Here is a 26387-nt window from a genome sequence, read left to right as displayed (position 1 = left end):
AGACTGATGTTTACCAAAAGTTATTACTTCATTACTCTGTCTCGCTTAGACGTGGAACAATTTCCAATTATGTAATACGCCAGTCATTCCGGTCATTAATTCCGTTATTACCAGGCGTCTAATGGCACTCCAATCACATTATCAAAATCGCCTGCCGAATAAATGTAGAAACCCATCATTTAAGACGTCTTACCAATGATCACGGGGCGTACCCTTTTTTTCTAATCCATTTTATGCCTGTAATTTGCAGACAAAATTACAGTAAGAAGTCTCCATGTATTTATGCATTAATGACATAGTTTCTTTTTTTTTTTGTCCCTCAAATCTGATGAAGCCATTATCTGGACCCCATCTCATAACTAAAATCTCACTGACTCATTACAAAGACATTACAGATCTTTAACAGCAGCGGGGATTGATTACACTCATGTTATCGGCTTTTGCTGCTGGTCAGAGTCGACAGTGATCATATAAAATCTGAATGTTGTGTTCGTGTGCACTCCATCTGAGAGAAATTACGGTCTGTGAAGCTGCCAAGACATTTATAAAGACACAATGTAGTTAATCCCAGACGAGTGTTAAGTTTTAACGGATGGGCGTAGGTTGTGGACATTTTTGTCATGTCTCTGACTCTCATTAGCATAAACGTGAGCTTTTATTGTACCGTATAAAACAATCATTCAAGGTCAAATTAACAACATAAAAGCGCCATAAAAGTAGAAGTTGTAGGATATCTTTGAGTGAGGAATAGACTGAAATTCAAGTCTGAAATGTAATATTTAAAGATATTTAAATATTCTTTACTGAAAAGCATTCGTGTCCAAATAAAACAATAGCGCAGTGACAGTTTTGGCATCACCTTTCTATCCAAGTTACCAGCCAAACTGAATTTATGCAAAAAGTATGAATATCGCAAAACAATTTACGAATAAATTGTTTCCATTCCATGTGTTCAAAAGAACAAAATCTTCACTTCTGGGGAAATTGGTGCAAGATGTTGGAGGCTTTGAAGATTTTATTTCCATCCAGCATTTTTTTTTTATTGTATTATTTTATGCGATATTCTAAAATTTGCAGAAAAATATGTATATTCAAACATAGCCACAGATGTTTTTGGTTACCTCTTTCATTGTAACCAAATGCAAGGCAATAGATTAAATAAACAGATTTGAATGTAACAAACAAATTGTATGCGCAATATTTTTTGGAGCTTAACAGATCGAGTCACAAATTCACAATGCAATGTCAGTATATGGCAAATACTGATAACTAAGCTGGTGGAAAACGCTGATAACCGATTTATCGGCTGGTAGTTTTTAAAATTGATTTACTGAATGTTAAATGATTCAAAACCCAAGATGCAGTTAATTGTGCAATCAAAATAAAAAAATACGATTTGTTGCATAAATATTTTTCAGCGGGGGGTTAATCAACGGGGACTCTTATTTTGAAATATCTGTGCTCCCAGCTCACACAAACACATAAGGGAAACAAATATGCACTCTTGCAATCTTCTACATTGCATTACAGTCATATTGGCTAATAAATACTGTATGAGTATCCCAGTATTATGTAGTGTGGTGGTGGTGTAGTGGACTAAAGCACTGAACTGGTAATCAGAAGGTTGCTGGTTCAATCCCCACAGCCACCACCATTGTGTCCTTGAGCAAGGCACTTAACTCCAGGTTGCTCTGGGGGGATTTGTCCCTGTAATAAGTGCACTGTAAGTCGCTTTGGATAAAAGTGTCTGCATAAATATAAAAACATACTTTTTTTCCTTTTCTCTTAGGACACCATCAGAGAAAATCAACATGAACATTAACAAGAAATTATGATTAACTTAACAACAAAATCTCTTTGTACTTTACTGTAACAAACTGAAACCCCAGAAACAGTCAAGTGGATGCGGAGTCAGTGATTGTTTTTATTTCGTCTCTAGAGTCAGCTATTATGCAGTAGAAACAAAGTCGTTCAATAGACCTTATTCACAGCAGCGCCATCTTTGATTTTTGGTGAGAATGACAATGAGGCTGTGAGGGGTAGACCGATAGATATACATACACAGATGCCTCATTAGCGGCTGTTCCTGTGTGCCACTATACATTAGATGTCCACCATATTGGAAAGGTCAAAGTCCATACATAAACACATGAAAGCAGACTGTGTGTTTATGTACAGAGGCGTCTTGACCGTGCATCTGCAACAGCTGTTGGCAGTTGATTTTCACAAGATTTAGTTTGTCATTAACGTTAAATAATTCTAAATATTGTAGATAATAAAAATGACTTTACATAGAAATGAAATGGTTAAAGCTCTTATAAATATTATTAATTATCAGAGAACCCGGGGCCTGGGTAGCTCAGCAAGTAAAGACGCTGACTACCACACCTGGAGTTGTAAGTTCAAATCCAGGGTGTGTTGAGTGACTCCAGTCAGGCTTCCTAAGCAACCAATTGGCCCGGTTGCTAGGGAGGGTAGAGTCACGTTGGGTTAACCTCCTCGTGGTCGCTATAATGTGGTTCTCGCTCTCGGTGGGGCACGTGGTGATTGTGCGTGGATGCTGCGGAGAATAGTGTGAGGCCTCCACACATGCTCCACAAGCCACATGATAAGATGCGTGGATTGACGGTCTCAGACGCGGAGGCAACTGAGATTCGTCCTCCGCCACCTGGATTGAGGCGAGTCACTATGCCACCACGAGGACCTAGAGCGCATTGGGAACTGGGCGTTCCAAACTGGGGAGAAAAAAATAAATTAAGTTATCAGAGAACCCAACAGCCTGATTGCTTGAGCTTGACATTCTCACCTGTGAAAGATTAACCCATTTCATTTGGAATTTATATCTCTGCGGTTCTTACAACCGTAGGCAGCACATTGTTGTGGCATTTTAAGTGAAAAGTATTATAGACCAATCCTTTGACCACGTCACCACTGGCAGAAATCGTCAGCAAACAGTAAACTTTTATCAGATTCCTTTGTTGAAAAATTATTTTGAGGGTTCTCGTAGATGCCTGTGGCTTCAAGCCATCAACAGAGCTAACTGGACTGAGAAGATCATTTCAACTCACTGCTTTGCGGCAAACATATAAAGTGAACATTATTACAGATATGTTATTAACTCATATCATTCTAATAATTGTATAGCTAAGAATATTTGTGTATTTATGATGGTTTTGTGGTACTTTCGTTTAATCGTCTAATCTGTCAAATCTAACACAGCAGTCTATCGGCTTTCTGCCACCACGTACTGCGCATGCACTGAAAACTTTGTAAACAATAGGATTGTCTATTGTGGTTGAATGTTGACTGTTCCAAGATGGTGGACGCGTTGGCATGTCTGTATCTACGCATAGATATCTAGACCTACTGTACGGTCTCTTCAATGGGTTGTACAGTTGTTTAAAATGGTTATGGATCGTTCCGCTGACAAAACATTGACCAATCTCTTTCCAAGAAATTTCACTAGACAAAAACTCCAGACAACATGGCCCTTGCAAAAAATCTAAACTAGCTGCAAACTTGCCACATATTATTTTCCAACACACTCTCACGGCGAAATCTTCAGGATTCGTACGACGTTTATACATTTGGCTAATTCGTATGATATCGTGCGACTGCACTCATTTTAATTCCCACGACTTTCACTACAGCCAATGACGTCTCTGGACATCGTTTCCATCTAATACGCGACAATTACTTGCTTCTGTCACACACAACAGCTTGCTATCATGTTTACACACTCTACTGATCGGTTAAGTTTAGATAAGGGGTTTGGGTAAGGGCATAATATTAATAAGTATGTCCTTAACGCCTCGTGCGAGGAACTCACGCTTACTTCCGCACTAGACATCCGGGAATTTGCACGTGATGAAGTCGTACGAGTTTATGCGACCAATATCGTGCGAGACCATATGAAATAGCCAACACTTTTCACAAGATCGGGTTGTTATTTTCACACGCAGATGAGCCTTTGATTCGCCGCAAATGTTTGCAATAAGTTTGCAGCTCTTCGCCGGTATTGGTCAACCACCGGCAAACCTTTGGCAACAATGGACAATTCGTCGCAAGCTTGCCACAAAGCTCATTTGCATGTGCAAATTATCAGTGGTGAATTTGCAAGTTTGCCATGAACTCTCGATTTTCGTAAGGGGAGTTGTGGAAAATTAGATGTCATCTAGAAGCTTTATGATAGCTTTATTAAGTGCATGTCATTGAAAAGAGTTTAAGTCACTCACAGCTTTGTTTTCATTCCTGTCAAAACTCAAAGATGGTGCTACTGTGAATGATGTCTTTGGCCATTGAGGAACATGGAGGAAAAACACAACAACAACAACAACAGCAGCAGAAAAAACAAGCTATCGGAAACTATCAGCGTTGATTTTTGCCAATATCCGATAGTTACAAATGATGATTAATCGTTAAAAATGATACATCGGTTGACATCTCGAAAAAAGCTGTGTGAAGTTTCTTCAAAAATGCTTTCGTTCCACTGATAAATTAACAGTGTTTGGAACAAAATGAGGGTAAGTAACTAAAGACAGATATTTGATTTTGGGGTGAACTAGAGCTTTTTCTAATGACCTTCCTTCCTCGCAGCTTCGAGCGTAAAAGATCGTCTTCCCTTCCGTTTGAAGCCGGCGTGAGGCATAGAGATGAGCAGATAAAGAGTGAGAGAGCAGGAGAGACATTATACTTCAGCTGTTTGAGGTCTACTCTGAGACAAACCCTGAACTGAATCATTTATTTATAAAGAAAAAAAACAGTCACTATTTGTACAACTGCACCACAAATGTTCTGAAACTCATCTGTTGCAAAGATGTAAGCCATTTGTACAGAGGAGGTCTATAATAAATGGAATTAAATCCATTAGAAGTGTCATTTATCTCAAAGGCAGTTGACTATGGCAAGCAATTTTCACTAGTTAAAATGTTAATCCGTGATATCAGGAATGGGATTACTACTAGTGATGTGCTGATTTGGATATCAGTAATTAGGTTTGCACTAGAAACATTTTTTAATTCTTGATATCAAAAATGGAATTTCAACTAGTGAAAGACAATTCTTGATTTGTGTAAATGTATTTTCAATATAAACATTTCTCAATGGTCTGACAAGCATTTTCAACATTTAATCACACGGCTATGAGATGAAAAAATATTTTTTACTTGTAAGAAGTGCGTTGCTGATATGTGAAATTGGAATTTTAACTAGTAAGAAATTATAGATATTTGTAAATTCATTTTGAATATGAGATAATAGATAATTGTGAAATTCTACTTGCTGAAATTCCATTTTTTATATCAATAAATGTTTGTTTAATATTGACATTTTATTTAACTATTTTAAATATAAATATTTAACATTTATTTATTTAACTACATTTTATTTATAAATTTTGTGTACATTTTTATTAGTGTAAACCTAAAAACCTAATAATCAAGAATTACCATTTTAACTAGTTAAAATGTAATTATAGATATCTATAACTCATATCCTGCACATGATTAAATGCCAATTCAGCTTGCAATACTGGATATGAATTATAGATATCAATAATAACATTTTTACAAGTTAAAATGCTAAATTTTGATATAGGGAATGGATATTTGTAGCCCATTAACTATGTAATTATTGCTATCAAAAATTATTTTTACTAGTAAGAAAAATACTAGTGCATTGCTAATTTGTGAAATTGATTTTTTGAACTAGTAAGACATTATAGATATCTGTTCATTCTTTCTGAATATGAGACGATAGATAATTGTGAAATTCTACTAGCTGAAATTCAATTTTAAATATCAATACATTTTTTAATAGTCAAAATTCAGTTTTTAATACCAAGAATGGGCATTTCTGTGAGTAATGATGTCATTTTTTACATCAAAAATGAAACTTTTTTACAAGTACAAACCTACTTACTGATCAAAAATGAGCATTTTCAGTAGAAATGAAGAAAAGAAGAACATTGTATTAAAGATCTCTATAACTCATTTCCTGAACATTAATGAAAGTCAATTCGGCTTGCCATAGTTGACAGGAAAATATCAGTTTCACAGTCATTCCCCCCCAACTTAAACCAAGTCAAGTCATTTTTATTTGTGAAGCACTTAGCCGTCTGAGAACAATACAAATAAATGGAAAAAAATTATTTAACGATAATCTTGTTAAACATTTTAATTAAGGTAAAACAGACACTATAATACAGTATGTACATGCAAGCACTAAATACTAAGACAAATAAAATCTTTGGACGTTCAGACTAGAGGAGCTCTCTCATTTGGCTCCATCTGTTGGCTGACTACCTCAATAATGTCACATGCTTTCTCCAAAAAGGAATAAACAAATCCATTTCTTAACATTTTCAAGATTCAGAGTATTTTCTGATCAGACTTCATATGTACATCTGTATCTTAAATTCAGCAGTACAGACATATATCCATCTTCTGTGCTGTAATGTAAAATAGAATAGTCCGAATAACATTATTAATTCAGTATAAAATACATAATATCTCAATAAAAGGATTAAAAGAAAATCTTCTCAGTGCATTCTTTATAAAAACGATCTTTGAGGTTTTGCAGCCCTATTTGTTTGTTTGTCATCATGTGTTTTTCATGTTTTTGAGTTGCAGCTCCAGTTGTTGGATTTTGTTGTCTTTTTCTCTCAGTTCATCCTTGTGTTTTCTCAGCTCTTCCTGTTGTCTGAAGACCATCTTTAGGAGCTAAACACACACACACACACACACACACACCATGGAAGTGCATTAATAGGATAATTATGTTAAATGTGGGGCGTTTTCTCAGAGAGGGCACAATTAAAATGGGATGGACCAAATGTTTTACACAAATGTACAAAACAGAGTTAGATTCAATCATTATGAAGTTTAAATCAAGTGAATGCACACACCTCCTTGTCTGTGTTTGGTGAAATGTTTGCCAGTAAGTCGATACCCTTCACTGTCCGTCTGTCCTGTTTAACTGCTCTCAGATCAGCTGCATTTGGACGCTTATAAGCATCCTTAAGAGATATCAACACAGGCCCTGTATAAACACACCTTTATTTCATCACTAAGGATATCTCAAGATGCAATGGTTTTTTAATACAGATGTAATGATATATTATATACCCTAAACCTCATGCAAACCTGTTAATATCAGTAAAAGTATGTATGCATAATGAAATTGACGATTCACCTCTGTTAACTCCACTGAGCCACTCCGAAGCAGACAGAGCCGATTCTGTGCCCGCTGTCATCGGGAAAATATCCTCCTGATACGACTCTGACTGAAAACAAATCATCTCACATGATGTACGATTCATATGCATTTTGTTACTGTAAAAGCTTCACATTGTGCCAGTTTAATATAAAACTGCTTAAAAGTTAGAACATCGAAATTAATTTTTGTTTACATGACATTATTTGGCATGATATGTTAAACAGACTATTTACTCTCTTAACACTCATATTCACACTCATCCATTCAGAATCTGCATACAGCTTTTGCATTAGCGGGTCAGTTTTGACCCAATTATTTTCATCTAAAACCATATTGTAACTCATTATTTACTTCTAAACTGTTCATGCATTTAAATATATATATATATATATATATATATATATATATATATATATATATATATATATATATATATATATATACAGACAAATATACGGTACATCCTATTTACCATTTCTTTTTAAATTAAAAAATTAAGAAATTCTTTGACATATTTTAAAATATACAATTACTACAGCCAGAAATATTTTTTATCAAGGATTATATGACATTTTATTAGAATTTAACATTATGTAAAATGTATAGCAATAACTAACGTGACAATTACCGATAATATGAATGAATTTCCTATTGACTCTTAACTATCTGCTCAGAACAACTCCTGGTCTTACTGGGAACCATTTATCCAAAATGCCAATTTTTTTTTCTTTTCTGCTGATGTAATCAAGGTCATGTAGTCAGGGAAAAATTATTATTAACCCTTTCCATCGGCGGACCCGTGAGAAAGAAAATTATCTTCAAAATATTAATAACTACAGTCTTGACCAACACAAAATTGGTATCGTTTGAAAGCTCAGAAGCTCTACTTTCCAATGCAAAACTGAACAAGTGCTTTGAAATTTGCAGACAAATCAGAAATGTTACATTTTGATAATTTATTTAAAAAAATGCACTGTAAATATTATTGCAATCAGTAAAAACATCAAACTGATCAAATATCCATGTGTTATATGTTGTTGGAAAGCTCTCAAAGAGTAAAATACAACCAGCCTATTTGTTTTACTCACAGACAAAAATATAGTGAGTAATAGCTAATTATATGTCTTTGACAATTATGTTGGTGTTGCTTATATGCTGCATTTTTGCTTGTAACTTCACAAAAAATAAACAGATAATAAAATATCACATACCATTATTTTGATTATCTTTCAAATGAGTCCACACACAAGATAATCAGATGCATAGATCATTAGATAATCCACATGAAGCACAATGTTACATATGACCACCAGGAGATGGCGCCAAATACATGACACAGACTCAATGATGACTCAAATGACACAGAATGAAACTCATTCTGTGATAATCTCATTACTGAAATCATGTCTGCATGCTATGCAAACCTTTATTCATTGTTGTGTTTGCATGTGTAATTAGTTCTTATGTACAATTATTATGATTTATTTGTTTGGAGATGTTTTTGGACACATGGAGGTGATACATTATATTTGTAATGTTATAACTTTTGATTGCTTTGTCGTATCAACACAACATTTTTCTCAGATACTGTTGACATGATTGGGAACAAAACAATGATTGGGAGCCACCTTATTTACACCCAGAGATATATAATGTCAAATCAGGGGGGAAAAAAAGTAAATTTTTGGCTCAATTTTTATTTTATTTTAGTTTTTTGTGATTTTTCAGCAGTTTCTTAGGCTGAGAGTCTCAGAACTGATCATAATCTATATCATTAAAAATGTGAAAAGTTTCCTTTACAATGATCCCAAACACTTGACCCTCCTCTTTTTTATTTTTTTATTTTTTTAGTTATAAGCCTTTAATTTTGGATATGCCACTAAAACAAGAAATCTTTAAAAAACACCCTCAGATCTTAAAGGGTTGACCAATAATATCATTGCCCATTTTTCACAGTTATCTCAACCCTGATGGATAAATTCTTCAAGTCCCACCTTGTATTACTTTTAGCTGAATATTCCGTTTCACCCAGAAAGTCATCACAATATGGATGGGAGATGTGTATGTTTGAGATTTGAGACTTTTCTCACCCTGCGTGGGACGATCATTGAGACGGGCTCCACCAGACTTTTCAGAGTCACCAGCTTATAGAATCTGAAGATCTCACACTTGCCCACATCAACACCACGTTTGGGCATCACACCTGCACATAAACACAATCATTCACCTGTAACTCACTCCTCTAACGTTTTCAGAGAACTGAACATTAGAAATCCATTATGGATTCACATTCTTTAGGATTTCTTTTCCCAGCTTAATATGAAAACTATTCAAAGAATGATTCCACTGTCAAAACATTGCTGTATTTGATTGAGTGACATGTCAACTTCTGACTCAACGACCAAATAACAAAGTACGTTTGGGGCAAAACTAACTGTTTGTCTAAACAATGGAGGACAGGGAGAGCTTTTTGCGAAACCCGTTTGTAAACCAGGCCGGAGCAAAATTCAGAATTTCAGAACTGACTCCCTTTCAATTTATGAGTTGGAATTTGAATTGAATTGGCCACTCCCCACAGGAAGTTGAGCTGGAATTTGAATTAGAACAATAGGAAGTGGAATTTACATTTAGATAGATTAGATAAAATAGACTTTTATTTTGGCACCAGGAATGGCGCACCATGTTGTTTTCTGATAACTTCATATAAATAAATGTTTTAATAAATATAGTGAAATAAATGTAATAATTTCTATAAGTGGCATTTTAAACATTATATTTATTATTGATTATTAATAATGTAAAAAGTGATGTGTTTGTAAAACTTAAATACGTTAACAGTTTGCATGGCTTTTTTAAATTATTATTATTAATCTACTTAATTTGAAGTAAATTAACTTAATTGTCAGGCTGCCATTACTTTTACATGGTGCATGCCACATATTATTTTAAATATTTAACAAATAGATATTTAACGTGGGTAACTTCTGTTAACTTATAATCCTATGACAATTGCATCCGTTATTTTCACGGGTTTAAAATGTACAATATTATGAGCATTTCATTTACATTTCTATAAATGTACATGTCATGGGGAGTGATGTGCTTACTGTCTTAAAACAGTGATATCACATTATTAATCATCACACGAGCACTTGTGACACACAAAAATCTCAACACTTTGCATGTGAAACTCAACAAGGGTAACAATCAGCAAACTGATCATTTTAATAGAGGAACAAACTTATCCTGACATCACAAGACAATATGTTACCTACTGTGTCAACAAAATCAACAACAATGCCAATTAAGCCATGCAAATGGCCAAACAATGCAACCATATTCATGCCCCAGTGCATGCTGGTAAGAGGGTGAATGGGACTAAACCACATACACATTTTAGGCTTCCTTAAATTCAAATTATATATCCGGGTTGCTTCCTCAATTCAAATTCTGTAATTGGATTTGCAATGGCATTCTTTATTCAATTCTGAATGATGCATAACCCTGTTATAAACAGTGAATTTGGGCAATTCTGTTTGTTGAAGCAGAGCAGTAATTACACACTTCAGCTTTAACTAATCAAGATCTTATTGATCAGTGTGATCAGTGATTTAAGTTCAGAGATGCAATCATTTTTGTCAAGTGGTCATCCAAACATAGACACTAGATGGCACTACTGTATTTCACATTTAAAGGGGCAGTTCACCCCAAAATTAAAATTCTCTCATCATTTGTTCACCCTCATGCCATCCCAGATGTGTGTGACTTTTTTCTTTTGCTGAATACAAACTGAGATTTTTAGAAGAATATTTCAGCTCTGTGGGTCCATACAATGCAAGTCAACAGGGTCCAAAACATTGAAGCTCAAAAAAGCACATAAAGGCAGCATAAAAATAATCCATACGACCCCACTGGTTAAATCAATGTCTTCAGAAGCGATACGATTGGTGAGAAACAGATCCTTTTTTTTACTATAAATCTCCACTTTCACTTTTACTTTCAGGTGTGAGAGTGAAACTAAACAGGCGCCACATGACTTTCAGATGTGAAAGTGAAAGTAGAGATCTATAGTAAAAAACGGCTTACATTATTATCTTTATGATCTCTTTTTCTTTATGTTATCCATACGACTCCAGTGGTTAAATCTATATCTTTAGAAGCAATATGGTACGTGTGGGTGAGAAAAAGATCAATATTTAAATCCTTTTTTACTATAAATTTTCCTCCCGGCCCAGTAGGTGGCGGTTTGCATGAAGAATGCGAATCGCCAAAAACAAAAGAAGAATGTGAAAGTGAAAGTGGAGATTTGTAGTAAAAAAAGGACTTAAATATTGATCTGTTTCTAACCCACTGTAGCATCTCATAATGTGATAACAAAGCATAATGAAATAAGTTAAATGTAATAAATGTTCATAATGTAATAATTTTCTCAAAACGTAATACAAGTCTGAGTGCATAATGTAATACAGTTTTTTTGCATAATGTTATAGGTTATATTACAGGACATTTATTACATTACGAACTCACTGTATTAATGTAATAACAGCACACAGTGTATAAGTGAAACATAATGTTTATAATATAAAACATAATAACGTTATGTGCACAAAACATAATAATAATATAGCCTATATATATATATATATATATATTCTGCATATATTAATAATGCATTTATAATTTTAGAGATATGCTCCTCTATAGAGTTAATTTGTCGAGCTAATAATGAGCTTTTAGGTGAAAATGTAATTTTAGGTGACAGGTTGTCCACAAGCTGTTTTAATGACATCTTCCTGTGGTTAAAATACAGATTGGGCGATTACACGAGAAACAATACATTAATCTAAGTCTATTTCTTATAATCGCATTTCTCCAAAAACGGCTCTTTGAGACTCAATTATTAGTCATTAAGACTCAAATTGGTAGCGCACCATGTATTGTAATAAATAACAATTGTCTGTATACAATATCTGTAGGAGAACACAAAAAGAAGCTCATGGCATTCTTTATCCTATTGCTATTATTGTTGCTAAATATTATATTTATTATCATCATATTATACACGTCTTCTTATCATACGTATTATACTTCTTTTCTTTATAATCATTCTTATTAATATTCTTATGATGTTTTATGAATATTTCAATCCAGTGTATTTCATAGGTAGTTTAAGACTAGATTTAGATATAAAATGTACTCTTGTAAAGGAATTGCAATGTTTTTTATGCCTTAAAAGGATACTATTGTTTTGAAAATGATTATGATATTACAATTTTTACATTTTTATTAGAATGTTTTCAGTGTTTTCATATTGTAATACATTTCTCATATTGTAATAACCTATTACATTTAGCAAACATTTTTTATTACATTATGCGCTCTTGCATAACGTAATATTTTTTATTTAAAAAATCTTTTTTTTTCCTCCCAATTTGGAATGCCCAATTCCCACTACTTAGCTAGGTCCTCATGGTGGCGCAGTTACTCACCTCAATCCGGGTGGTGGAGGACAAGTCTCAGTTGCCTCCGCTTCTGAGACCGTCAATCCGCGCATCTTATCACGTGACTCGTTGTGCATGACACCGCGGAGACTCACAGCATGTGGAGACTCATGCTACTCTCCACGATCCATGCAAAACTTACCACACGCCCCATTGAGAGCGAGAACCACTAATCGTGACCACGAGGAGGTTACCCCATGTGACTCAACCCTCCCTAGCAACCGGGCCAATTTGGTTGCTTAGGAGACCTGACTGGAGTCACTGAGCACTCCAGGGGTGATAGTCAGCATCAACGATCGCTGAGCTACCCAGGCCCCGCATGTTGTAATATTTATAACGTTTTGAGAAAATTATTACAATATGAACATTCATTACATTTAACTTATTACATTATGTGCAGTTATTACATTATGCTTTATTATTACATAATGAGTTGCTACACCCACACCTATCATATCTCTTCTGAAGACATAGATTAAACCACTGGAGTCATATGGATTACTTTTATGCTGCCTTTATGTTCTTTTTGGAGCTTCAAAGTTTTGGCCACTGTTGACTTTCATTGTATGGACATACGGAGCTTAAATATTCTTCTAAAAATCTATCTATCTATCTATCTATCTATCTATCTATCTATCTATCTATCTATCTATCTATCTATCTGTCTATCTATCTATCTATCTATCTATATTATAATATTGATATTAGATTGATGGCTATGTTTGGAATGGCATTGTGCTATTTATTTTATTTATTTAGTGTGCTATTTCTAATGTGACAAACAGAGCAAAATTATTTTTTAAATATTTTTCTTGCAAAAAGTTATTTTTGCACATACGAAAGCTATTTATTTTATTTTTTTTACACAAAATTGGATTAAAAATGTCTTTGTAACTGGACGTAACTAACTGTATTAAACATGCAATACATCAAGGTCATGTGACAATGTTTGAAACGTTTAGTGCTGTAATATGCATACTGTTTCACAAACCATTTTTTATTGTATGCACTATGCAGAAGAGAATTCACAAACAGGTGTTTTTTTTAATAAAGCACAATCTATAACGACACTAATATACATAGAAACGAGGAGTGTTTGCACAGAAACTTCATTTAACAGTGCTATTATTGAACGCACCAGCTTAAACAAGATTAAGCAGGTGATTAGTGAATAATATGCAGGTTTTTGTGCAAAAGTAGCGCAACCGTTTAGTGAAACCTCCCCTCAGTGTTACTGTAAGCAGTATGTATTGTGGTGATTATGACGTTGTGTGACTAACTTAGTCCTTTCTGAGGTGCAGGAGATCTGAACTCCATCAGGAACTGCAGGTACGGCTTCTCACTGCTCACCTCATAATATCTGATGTTCCCGTCACCCTGTAGATCACGAGATAATCCTGATTACACATGAATGCACTTCAAAACTACATATCAACACTGGGGGTCGAGGTTTGGCTTGTTAGTGTCAGCTGTTAGTTTAGTAGTAGACTGGCAAAACAAATAGTACAATATTATTAAATACATGTGATCCATTGAATTAATTCACTCACCTTTCCAGCCAGATAAATCATGTGTGTGTCAGCATCATAAAAGGGGAACAGAACGCCAGACAATCCATCAATCTCCTCCTCTGTGATGGGTGAAGACAAGTCCTCCTATATATAATACAAATAAAACCTGACTAACTTGTTTTGCTACTATTTTTGTATGGAAAATGATTGTGAAGATGAATATTTTGATATTGATATCTATTATATCATTTGTATATTCTCATTGATTTTAACTTTTTCTCACCAAAACCTATCGTGCACTTTCAGAAGACTTGGAGTATGACGGACGAGTCGCATAAACTACTTTTATGACTTTCGGGTCTGTTTTCAGCCTTTTAAACTCAGATGGGTGCCGTCAAAGTATTAATAATGACAGTCTTGACCAACACAAAATGGGTGTCGTTTGAAAGCTCAGAAGCTCTACTTTCCAATGCATGTAGGTATTATGACCAAAACTGAACAAGTGCTTTGAAATTTGCAGACAAATTAGAAGTGTTCCGTTATACATATTATTGTAATCGGTAAAAACATCAGACTAACCAAATAGCCATGTGTCATATGTTGTTGGAAAGCTCTTGAAGAGTAAAATACAACCAGCCTATTTGTTTTACTCACAGACAAAAATATAGCGAGTAATAGCTAAGTATATGTCTTTGACAATTATGTTGGTGTTGCTTATATGCAGCATTTTTGCTTATAACTTCATGAAAAATAAACAGAACATAAAATATCACATACCATTATTTAGAAGAGGTGATTATCTTTCAAACGAGTCAACACACAAGGTAATCAGATGCAGAGATCATTAGATAATCCACATGAAGCACAATGTTACATATGGCCACCAGGAGATGGCGCCAAATACATGACACAGACTCAATGATGACTCAAATGACACAGAATGAAACTCATTCTGTGAAGTCTCATTACTGAAATCATGTCTGCATGCTATACAAACCTTTAGTCATTGTTGTGTTTGCATGTGTAATTAGTTCTTTAATGTACAATTATTATGATTTATTTGTGTGGAGAGGCTTTTGGACACTATGATAAATTATATTTGTATTGCTATAACTTTTGATTGCTTTTTCGTATCAACACAAAATTTTTCTCAGATACAGTTGACATGATTGGGAACAAAACAAAATCAGTTTTTCTGAGCCACCTTATTTACATCCAGAGATATATAATGTCAAATAAGAAAAATAAGAAAAAAAGTTTTTGGCAAGTTTTTATGTGATTTATCAGCAGTTTCTTAGGCTGAGAGTCTCAGAATTTATCATAATCTATATACAGTATATATATATATATTAAAACATTTTTAACGTGTTCTTTACAATGATACCAAACACTTGACCCTCTCCTTGTTTTAAGACACCCCACAATATCCATTAAACAAAATCTCCTTTTGTTTTCCGCACAAGAAAAGAAAGTCATACTGGTTTTGACGAACATGAGGGTGAATAAAAATGTAAATTTCTGAGTAAACTAACACTTTTACTTTTATCTTGAAAATGCTTGTGAAGATAAATGTTTTTATTTACAGTATTCTGAAATTAAACAACTTTTTCAATCTCACCTGATCCCATAAAGCCACCTGTCTGGTGCTCCATCTCGATACACCTGTCGTGAGCACACGCTTCAGATTACCCAGAAAAACCACTCGGTTCACTTTGATATTTTTACAGTCTGCTTCCTGTGTGGATTAATGAATTATACAAACACACATTTAGAAACCTTTAAAAATAGCTGCTTCTTTACTATTAGGCAGAGAAAAACCTGTAACAATGTGTCTCTACAAAAAACATTGTGAAAATACAAAATAGATGAGACAATTTGCATATTGTTAAAATGACTATTATACACAATATCCAAAATTAATTTGTAGTGACTTAAATTTATTAAATGCATTATTAAAGAGTTGTTGGATTTATTTTGAACCTTTGATATGTCAAACTAAAAGCTGCTAATAATTTAGTAAGTTCAAATAAAGTCCTCATGAGGCATACCAAGTTTCGTTTTGATAGGACACAGCGTTGCCGAGATACAGTCTCAAATCCTTTTTCGCAGCCACCTCGTTAACTATGTGTTTGCATAACTTTTGAACCAAGTCAGATATCAAAATTCTGTACTATTCATTCTGTGCAGCTCGATCTGGAGATTATTTTGAGCCATTTTGTGTGTAAATCAGGCAAAGTTTGAAGGAGCAGAAGTGAAAAAATGATGAATGACATAATCCAAGATGGCGGCCACTGACATAGGAGTTTTAATGGGTCCATTTAAGGGGTCCATTTGAATCATCAAGAGGAGAGTAATCAGTCAAATCAGTTGAATTGTGTCTCTAGGACAAACGGATCAAAAGATACATGCAAAAGAAAAGTTACATTTTTGACATGGTGGTGGCGCTATAGAGTATGTCCTAGAGGCCCCAAATTTGGTATTGGGGCTATTCATGACCACCCCTATCACTGTGCCAAATTTCATCATTTTCCTATGTACAGTTCATAGGGCTGCCACAGACTCCCAGCCAGAATAATAATAATAATACTAATGGACACAATAGGTGCCATAGCACCTTCGGTGCTTGGCCCCTAAATATGCATTAATTCAATTATAATTACATTTCATTACAATTCACAATGCATTAATGACTCAGTTGTAACTGCAAAATTTGGTGAGACATTCAGAGGGAAAGTACAGTATAATTTAGCATTGTGCAAAAGGCAAATGTGCAAAAAAATTCTTTGCGATTTTCAAGTAGTATTTTTAATAGTCGATTAGCTGATGCTGAACGAGTACTTGATTAGTCGATTAATTGTGCACATCCCAAATAAATTATTTATACTATAGTACTTTAAAGTGACTGAATGTAAATAACTGAACTGAAAACATAGTGATAAACAGCAGTAATCATATATTTCATTAAAAGAGACGTAAATTGGTGCACATAAACAGCTGCACTCACTTGAAGGACTTTCCCAGAACGGGGATCGATGATTCGCAGTTTTTTATCTTTGCAGCTCGTGGCCAGTAAACTTCCGTCTGTGTTGAAGGACATACAGAGCACAACATCTGGATGACTGTCAATCATTTTCACAGCCACGCCCTCCTCAAGATTCCAAATCACGATCTGTTGAGTAAACCAACAAAACAATTACTATAAGTTAGTTTGACAGGTTTCTACTGGTTATTTGAGGGGGCAATTGTTTGACGTGGTTACCTTGCAGTCATATCCAGCACTGAGAAGAATTCCGCTGCAACTGGGATGCCACTCAATAAGCCCCGCCCTCCGGCTGTGACCAATCAGAATCATCAGAGCTTCCGTCATGTTCCGCCTCAAACCGCCATCAGGAATCTGCCAGATTCGCACCTAGAGTTCAAAGGTCACAGCTACATTATCATCAGTGTTAATCATCTTGGTCGTTATTGTTAATTTGGTTCATTTCTCACCGTACAGTCCTCTGAGCTAGATGCGATGATGTTGTCCATAAAGGGACTCCATTTGATGTCCATCACATTGCCCTGGTGGCCACAGACCTTCGGGTAATGAGGGCCTATTCGCCCGGGCTGAGAGAGAATATTTATATTATACAATGTTATTAAGATCTAGTTGTCACATGAGGGCATTTGTGTCACTTACAGTATTTCTGTATGTAAACAAACATGACCGCTGCAGTTCTTATTTCAACCAGAAGGTGGAGCCACAAACACTTCATTTGTTGTTTCATAAAGAACACATTTATTATGTGGTTTTAATTCAGTTTGTGTTTGCTTGAGGCCTGAAATAACCAGCATCAGAACTAGAACAGAGTCTCTCTTGAGATTGAGTGTCTGTACCCGTCACACACATCTCCAGCTCTCTATCTCTCTCTCTCTCCACAACTCACATTTATATCAGTGCATCTTAAACTCATCCACATGAATGTGTCTGTGCATGCAAGCGTATGGATTATTAAGAGTAACGTCTTGCATTTCCACATGATCTCTTTTAAACAACATGAGTTTAATATGACTATTTTGCCCACAAAGTTAACCAGTTTATTCTAGTACAATGGCCAGAAAAAGTATGTGAACCCTTTGTAATTATCTGGTTTTCTGCATTAATTGGTCATAAAATGTGATCTCATCTTCATCAAAGTCATAAGTATAGACAAACACAATGTGCTTAAGATAACAACACACAAACAATTATAATGTTTCATATCTTTATTGAACACATCCCATTAAACATTCACAGTGCTGTGGAAAAAGTAAGTGAACCCTTTGATTTAATAACTGGTTGATCCTCCTTTAGCAGCAATAACCTCAACCAAGTGTTTCCGGAAGCTGCAGATTAGACCTGCACAACGTTCAGAAGAAATTTTGGACCATTCTTCCTTACAGAACTGCTTCAGCTCAGACATATTCTTAGGATGTCTGGTGTGAACGGCTCTCTTGAGGTCATTCCACAGCATCTTTATTGGGATAAGGTCTGGGCTCTGACTGGGACACTCCAAAAGGTGAATTTTCTTTTTTTTTTAAGCCATTCTGGATTTACTTTGATGTTTAGGGTCATTGTCCTGCTGCATCACCCAACTTTTACTGAGCTTCAGCTGGTGGACATCCAACCTGACATTATCCTGTAGGATATCTTGATAAACTTGGGAATTAATTTTTCCCTCGATGATGGCAATGGTACGGGCCTCGAAGCAGCAAAGCAGCCCCAAATCATGATGCTCCCTCCACTGTACTTCACCGTTGGGATGATTTTTGTCATGTTGGTATGCGGTGAACTTTTTACACTATACATAGTGCTGCGTGTTCTTCCCAAACAATTCAACCTTAGTTTAGCGTTGTGGAGTGTCAGTGTGGTCTTTGGAAAACTTCAGGTGCACAGCAATGTTTTTGTTAGAAAGCAGTGGCTTTGGGGGGCCTGGGTAGCTCAGCAAGTAAAGACGCTGGCTACCACACCTTGAGTCATGAGTTCGAATCCAGGGCGTGCTGAGTGACTCCAGCAACCAAATTGGCCTGGTTGCTAGGGAGGGTAGAGTCACATGAGGTAACCTCCTCATGGTCATTATAATGTGGTTCTCGCTCTCGGTGGGGTGCATGGCGAGTTATGCATGGATGCCATGGAGAATAGCATGAAGCCTCCACAAGCGCTAGGTCTCCGCAGTAATGCATTCAACAAGCCATGTGATAAGATGCACAGGTTGATTGTCTCAGACACAGAGGCAACTGAGATTCGTCCTCTGCCACCTGGATTGAGGTGAGTCACTATGCCACCATGAGGAGTTAGAGCAAATTGGGAATTGGGCATTCCAAATTGGGGAGAAAATTGAAAAAAAAAGAAAGAAAGCAACAGCTTCTTTCATGATGTCTTGCCATGGACACCATTCCTGTTTAATTTTTTCTGTATAGTAGACTCATGAACAGAGATGTTAACCAGTTCCAATGATTCCTTCAAGTCTTTATCTGTCACTCTAGGGATCTTTTTCACCTCACTGAGTCATCTTGGCTGGACGGCCACTTCTAGTGAGAGTACCCACAGTACTAAATCATCTCCATTTATAGACAGTTTGTCAAACTGTGGACAGATGAATATCTAAACTCTTCCAGATAACTTTGTAACTTTTTCCAGCCTTATGCAAAGCAGCAATTCTTGATCATAGGTCTTCTGAGAGTCATGGTCCACGTCAGCAGATGCTTCTTGTGAATAGTAAACTCAAAATGTTTGAGTGCTTTTTATAAGTCAAAGTAGCTCTAACCCACACCTCCAATCTTGTTTCATTAATTAGATATCAGGTTTTCCAACTCCTGACTCTAATTAGCTTTTGTTGATGTCTTTAGCCTAGGGGTTCACATACATTTTCCAACCAACACTGTGAATGTTTGAATGATGTATTCAATATGTACAAGAACAATATAATAATGTGTGTGTTATTACTTAAAACAGATTGTGTTTGTTCATTATTGTAACCAGATTTTATGACAAATTTATACATAAATTCCCTCATGTGAACAACATGCCCTACGTGATAATCCCATCAAATTACCTCTCTGTTGTTTCTTTAATTAACCTCTCGGGTTAATTTTTAACTGATAGAATGAGTCGAACAAATTGTTAATGTTGGTTAATCGGCTAACTGTCTACATCCCTACTAATTATACTTAATTATATCTACTAAGAGACTTCAGCAGAGTGTTTAAGCATCATGAATGTTTTCCCCACAAATGACAACAAAGAATATTGTTCTCGTTGTGTCAAGAATATTAATGAACCATGACAAAATTCAGCAGCGGTGCTCAATGCAACAGCAGCCTTGAGCTGCTGCTGAATGCATATAGAGGAAACACTGTATTACCACACTGTACACTAAAACAAACTAGTTTAACTAACCAACCAATGGAAGCCTGAGCATACAGCACATACTAAAACAAACTAACTTAATTAACCAACCAACTGAAGCATAACCACACTGTATATACCAACATAAACTAATTTAACCAACTAAACCAAAGCATAATTATACAGTATATAGTCTTTTTCAATAGTGTAAATGGTTTTATCCTAATATGCAACATGTATGGTTATTCTGCAATTGGTTGGGATGGTTAAACTAGTTTGTTTTAGAATGTATAGAATGATTATGCTTTGGTTGGTTGGTTGGTTGGTTGATAGATTAGTCGTGTTAAAGTGGTACCTTATGAAGCGGTATAATGAGGAACGCCCCTCCTCCAGCACTCTCTGTGACGACGGCGAGGAATTTGGGGTTAACGGCACAAAAGTGATTGTCATGGACACTGTGTGTGACAGGGATTCCCTCGTAGCACTGCTCCCTGCCTCCCGCTTTTCCATAAACATGCCGGAACTTTGAACTTCTGTACGTCGACTGCCATGACATCTACAAACACAAACAGAATCCTTTCAAGACACAGTAAAACACCAGTTACACCACTGACATATCAGGTTTGGGGGGGGGGGGGTGCAGAATAAAATAGTATATTATGTAAGCTTTAACCAAAGCTAGAGATGTTTCATTGTCCCATATTAAATGTAATTGACTTAAATTGTAAAAAATTAAGCAATGAAAGTTCATGTTGACTTAGGCTAAGAGTCTGTCGAAGATCTCCTTAGATGAATGAAAGAATGGCACACAGATTTGGAGCAACATAGGGGTTAGTAAATAATGGCAGAATTTTCATTTTGGCGTGAAGCTACTTCTATAAATGTTATAATTTTCCTCTTGCAGGTTTGAGTTGTGGTGTGTTTATATTTTGTGAGTATGCCAGAGGTTTATTGTAGGCGGCGCAGTTTGACAGCTGTCACATCCCACATGTTCAGACGTCACAAATCAAACGGCACGTACAACATGACCTATTTTCTCTGTCTGATGAGTGAGTCGTTCTCTCTGAATCTGGTGGCTGAAACGGAGAGACACGTGCAACTCATTTTGATGAAAGTGAGGATCTGGTAGCATCGCAACAAACTCTTTCCAAATGCCAAATAATCCTCATTGCGTACTCTCAGCAGTAGCCTTTACTTTCCTAAAAGATTAGATTTATGATTTTCACCTGTCAAAAATGTGTCAACATAAATTTATTTAAAAAAAAAAGTGGTATTGCCAAATGAATGTTAATAAATTCTGGTAAGGTAAATATAGCAGAGAAGATTAAGTACTTTCAACATTGAGTAAGTTAGTTTAAATGTGAACTTGAAAATATTAAGTAAATTCTACATTTGTACTCAATTCAAACATGTAAAAATTAGTGCTCTAGTTTATAAGTAAATATTACTTACGATTGTTTGTTTACAATAAGAGGTAGACGATATATCGGTTTTACCGATTAATCTGTACCGATAGTTTTTTCTCTCTTCTTTTAAATTCCTCATCAATAAACCTCATCCTGTGAAATATATACATACATAAAAACTCTTTATCTGGTGAATATATCGGCTATAAAAAGCTTTATTTGGTAAATACTTCCATATAGAGCAGTCCCCATAATTTCAAAATAAGAGTCCCCGTGTGTTTCGGGCTTGTTTATAGTTGAAATTCCCGCGTTATGCACCAAATCTGAATTGTTCTGGTTATTATTGAGATTTTGGTTGCACAATAAACTGCTTTTGGGAGTAGCCTGATGCATGTGCCCGTCACAGTAAAGAAAGAATGATTTGATCATTCTATAAATTGATTTTTAAAAACTATCGGCCGATTGATCGGCTATCGGCCTTTTCTACCACCTTATTTATCGGTATAGGCTAAATCCACTATCGGTCGACCTCTATTTACAATTCTTTATCATGTATCCTAAAGTAGAAAAATTTCACTGGTAGATATAATAAGTCAATTTGATGTAACGCACAGGGCTTGAATAATTAATGATCTTGCATGGTTTCATGGTTGCATTTTCTACTCAAAATGACCCGTTCATGATTAAAAAAATGATCTGTTGATTGTCACCGTCATCGTGTTTTGTGCACCAAATGTTGAGGTCTGCATGCATTAAACTTCCATGTGGAATGCTCCTGTATGGCATGTGGTACATGATTAAACTCACTCACTTTAATCAATATTATGACATGAAGTGAAGTAGATTTTACTTAATTTTATACCATTAAAATGTACTTGCGAAATAAATCTTGCTAGTAATTTTTTTCAGCGAGAATATAACAGAGCCATTTACAGTATTTACAATAGAGTTATTTACAGTAACCTCTCTGAAAGTGACTCCCCATTTGCGAGTTGTATACATTGTTTGGTATTGTTTCAGCTCAATTCCTGCTTTACCCCCGTGTTTCCTTTTTTTGCACACACAAAGACTTTAACCGAATCTTTAGGGATTCAAACACAATGGGAATCCATCCGCACCCTCAAAAAGGGAAGTGAATTATATTCCTATCTCCAAACAAGACAACATGAGGAGCACTAACTGCACAATCATGAACTAACTCGTTAAATTGCAGCTCTATAAATGAAGAAACTCCAATTAAAGATCACAGTTCAAACTTGGGCAAATCCACAGGACTTCCACACTTTTTAAGCAACAATGATCATTGTATACAATGCAAAAAATCATTTTCCAAGTCAGTATTTTTTGTCTTGTTTTCCAGTAAATATATACACATCCTTTAAATCAAATTAACTCGACTGAGTACACTGAAAACCCTAATACGTTGACTCTACTCAAATGACTGAGTAAATTCATTCCCTCAGTTGAATTGAGTAATGGCATCTCCAAAACTTGTGCAATTAAGTTCACTTAACTTGGTGTTCATAAATATTGAAGTTAAGCAGAGGCGGACTGGCCATCGGGAGAACCGGGACTTTTCCCGAAACGGGGCCGCAATATGCCAAAATGGGCCACGATATGATGAAGGGGGCCGCGAAATGCAGAAGTGGACAGCAAAACACATTGCAACAACAACCCCCAAGTTTTAATACATTTTTGATCTTTCAATTATGTTTATTTTTCTCACTAGTTTAGCATATTGTTTTCTCTAGTTTTAAGCATAAATCTTAAGAAATATAGTGAGGTTAATAAAAGCTAGTCTTAATATCATGCACAATTTTCCTTCTCGTGTAATTTTAATTTGTTTTAATGGTGTTTAAGGCTGTTTATTTATTTAGCACATTTCATACACAATGGAAATTCAAAGTACATAGAAATGATAAAGAAAATACAAGTTACATAAAAAAAATCTATTAAGAACTAGGAAGAAAAATAAGGATAAAGTGGAAAACAAAATTTACTCGTTAAGAAATCGATTTATTGCTGCATAAGCAATTGAGCTTGAGTCTTAAACATTTCTAATGATATATACAGTAGTTAGTTTGTAAAGAGAAACTACATAGGAATGGCCCAATAGTGACCTGGGGTGCACATTATGTTCTAGCATAATTAAGAAAAATACAAAAATATATTCACTACAGAATTTTTAATAACTTTAATTAATTTCCATGACTTTTCCAGGCCATTTTAAAATTGCCTGATATTTCCAGGCTCCCCATGAGGGTGCTCAGCTAGTACCTCACCATTTATAACCAGCATCTTCATTCAAACTGATGTCTTACCTTAACTCTGGTCATGAAGATCCGCTGTACTGAAGCTCCAAATGATCCAGAATGAAGAAAAGTTAAATGAGAAAGACAGAAATTGTGCGTCTGGGTTTAACTCTGCATAAGAGCAATGAGCTGTTGTTACTGTGGCTGTGATTTAGAACACAAGCACGCATGCTTTACGTATATAGGACTCCACCCTCTCTCTCTCTCTCTCTCTCCATCACTAGTGATTACATAACAACATGTGTCTGACTGTCAACATAAAATCAGCTCTCTTTAATCCCTCTTAATCATGTTCTGTTTTTTTTTCACAAATAAATATATATATATATATATATATATATTTTTTTTTTTTTTAAGCTGCTATGGTATACGGTCATTTTTGACTGAAATACATTTTCCTCATTTAATAAAAATGGCTTCCTTTATCTGAGCAGTACAAGACTTGGTGAATTTTCCTCCATTTGCCAACTGAACATAATTTTTTTTTTTTTTTAAATAAAAAAAAAGGGGGCTTGATTCAATGTCTAAGTGGTCATAAAACAAAGCAACACTTTTGGTATTCGTGGTCAAAATTGACCAACCATTAAAAAAGAATGGGAAAAATAAAAAAAACAAATATCTGTCAAATTCAAACAATAAACCAGCCACAATGCAGAAAAACAAAAACAAAAAAAAACACAGAAATTACAGGGTGAGACTCTAAAACATCCTCAGTGCAAAACATACACACCCACTCACACACAAACTTACAAACTCACACAAACACACAAAAATGAACTGGTGAGACTATAACACAGAGGCTTTTTTTTTTACATTTGTAAAAAAAAGAAGCAATAAATCAGTCATAATACTAAACGCACAAACTCAGAAATGACGGGGTGAAACGATAACACACTCACAATGCAGAACACACACACAATAAATTATATGAAATAAATTATTGTTAAAATCTCTTTGTAACACCATGGTCAGGTTTGATTGCAAGCATAATGACGTTTACTGTAAAAACAGACACTTCAAATCGATTTAAAATGCCAAACTTTGACAAATAATAGTTTGATAATGTCTATATATATATCCAAATGCATATCTTGTGATAAAATATGACATTAGGTTACAACAAGTCATCAGACTACACAGGTAAGTGGTTACAGTCATCCACTGGCTGTTACTGGCATAACATGGTTTTCAAGTCATGTTATTTATATTTTGTTTACCAGATGGCAGCGATCTGCCTCCAATTTATGTCACATTCTCATATTTTCTTCATGTTTCAACTTATAGAAGTGTAGGTTCTGAATAAAAAATAATTGATATGCAAATTAATGGTAAATTTGAGAATTTTACATGTAATTAAGATCAAAATAGCATAAAAACCCAAAAGAAATGCATCATTTTATTGTTCTCACTTCAGGGAAGAAGAAATGGTATCATTATCATCATCATCATCAAAAAAAAAAAAAAAAAAAAAAAAGCTTCCACATCTGACCCTTCCGGCCCAAAATGACTGTGAATGCCAAAGGGAGCCGCCCTTTTTCAAAACCATAGGAGGGTTAAACTGGCCTAAACTGGTTTTCTGGTTTTAGCTGGTCTCCCAGCCTGGTCTGTTTTACTGGTTTTGGGCATGAGTTACCAGGTGAATATCAGTTTGGCCAAGCAGGAAGACAAGCCTGAACAGCTTAAACCAGCTTTTTGTGAAATCTGCTATTTTGATTTCAACTTCAGTACTGAACGGATCGTGACGGTGTGTTGTGAACAGCCCTGCTCTGAATAAGCATGTGGTTACACTAGTAAGTGTTTTAATGGAATTGTAATAGAATTCATGTCTGTGTAGGTACAGTCCAGCTGTGATACTTTAGTAAACGTCTTGTTTTTAGAATGAAAGCTTCACAGGACAGTTTATTTCTTTTATGATCAGAAGAGACTACAGAAGATATCTGCCGCTCTCATGTGGCTGTGAGAAGAAATGCAACTGTCACCAACTGCTTTAGGTAAAAGAAAATGAATTCTATCATTATTGACTCATTTTCTTTCATTTTGTTAGCCTTAATCACCATTAATTTGATTGCATCTTT

The 26387-nt window shown here is 35.2% G+C and overlaps 1 protein-coding gene across 1 annotated transcript; it reads right to left on the bottom strand.

Moving 5' to 3' along the window:
• Positions 1–5861: 5861 nt before the first annotated feature.
• coro2bb (coronin, actin binding protein, 2Bb) lies at positions 5862–24467 on the bottom strand. Its single transcript, XM_051689997.1, has 12 exons — positions 24322–24467; positions 20950–21150; positions 17717–17833; positions 17487–17636; positions 17232–17396; positions 15846–15962; positions 14267–14371; positions 13997–14093; positions 9306–9418; positions 7192–7282; positions 6905–7038; positions 5862–6719 (listed from the first exon to the last, which is right to left on the bottom strand). Exons 1-12 carry the CDS (start codon positions 24334–24336, stop codon positions 6600–6602), a joined length of 1425 nt encoding a protein of 474 aa, XP_051545957.1. The 5' UTR covers positions 24337–24467; the 3' UTR covers positions 5862–6599.
• Positions 24468–26387: the final 1920 nt, after the last annotated feature.

Source organism: Myxocyprinus asiaticus, chromosome 46 (assembly GCF_019703515.2).
Source record: "Myxocyprinus asiaticus isolate MX2 ecotype Aquarium Trade chromosome 46, UBuf_Myxa_2, whole genome shotgun sequence".
Classification (NCBI taxonomy): domain Eukaryota; kingdom Metazoa; phylum Chordata; class Actinopteri; order Cypriniformes; family Catostomidae; genus Myxocyprinus; species Myxocyprinus asiaticus.
Note: the sequence above shows the minus strand (reverse complement) of the source record. Positions and strands in the feature narration are given on the sequence as shown.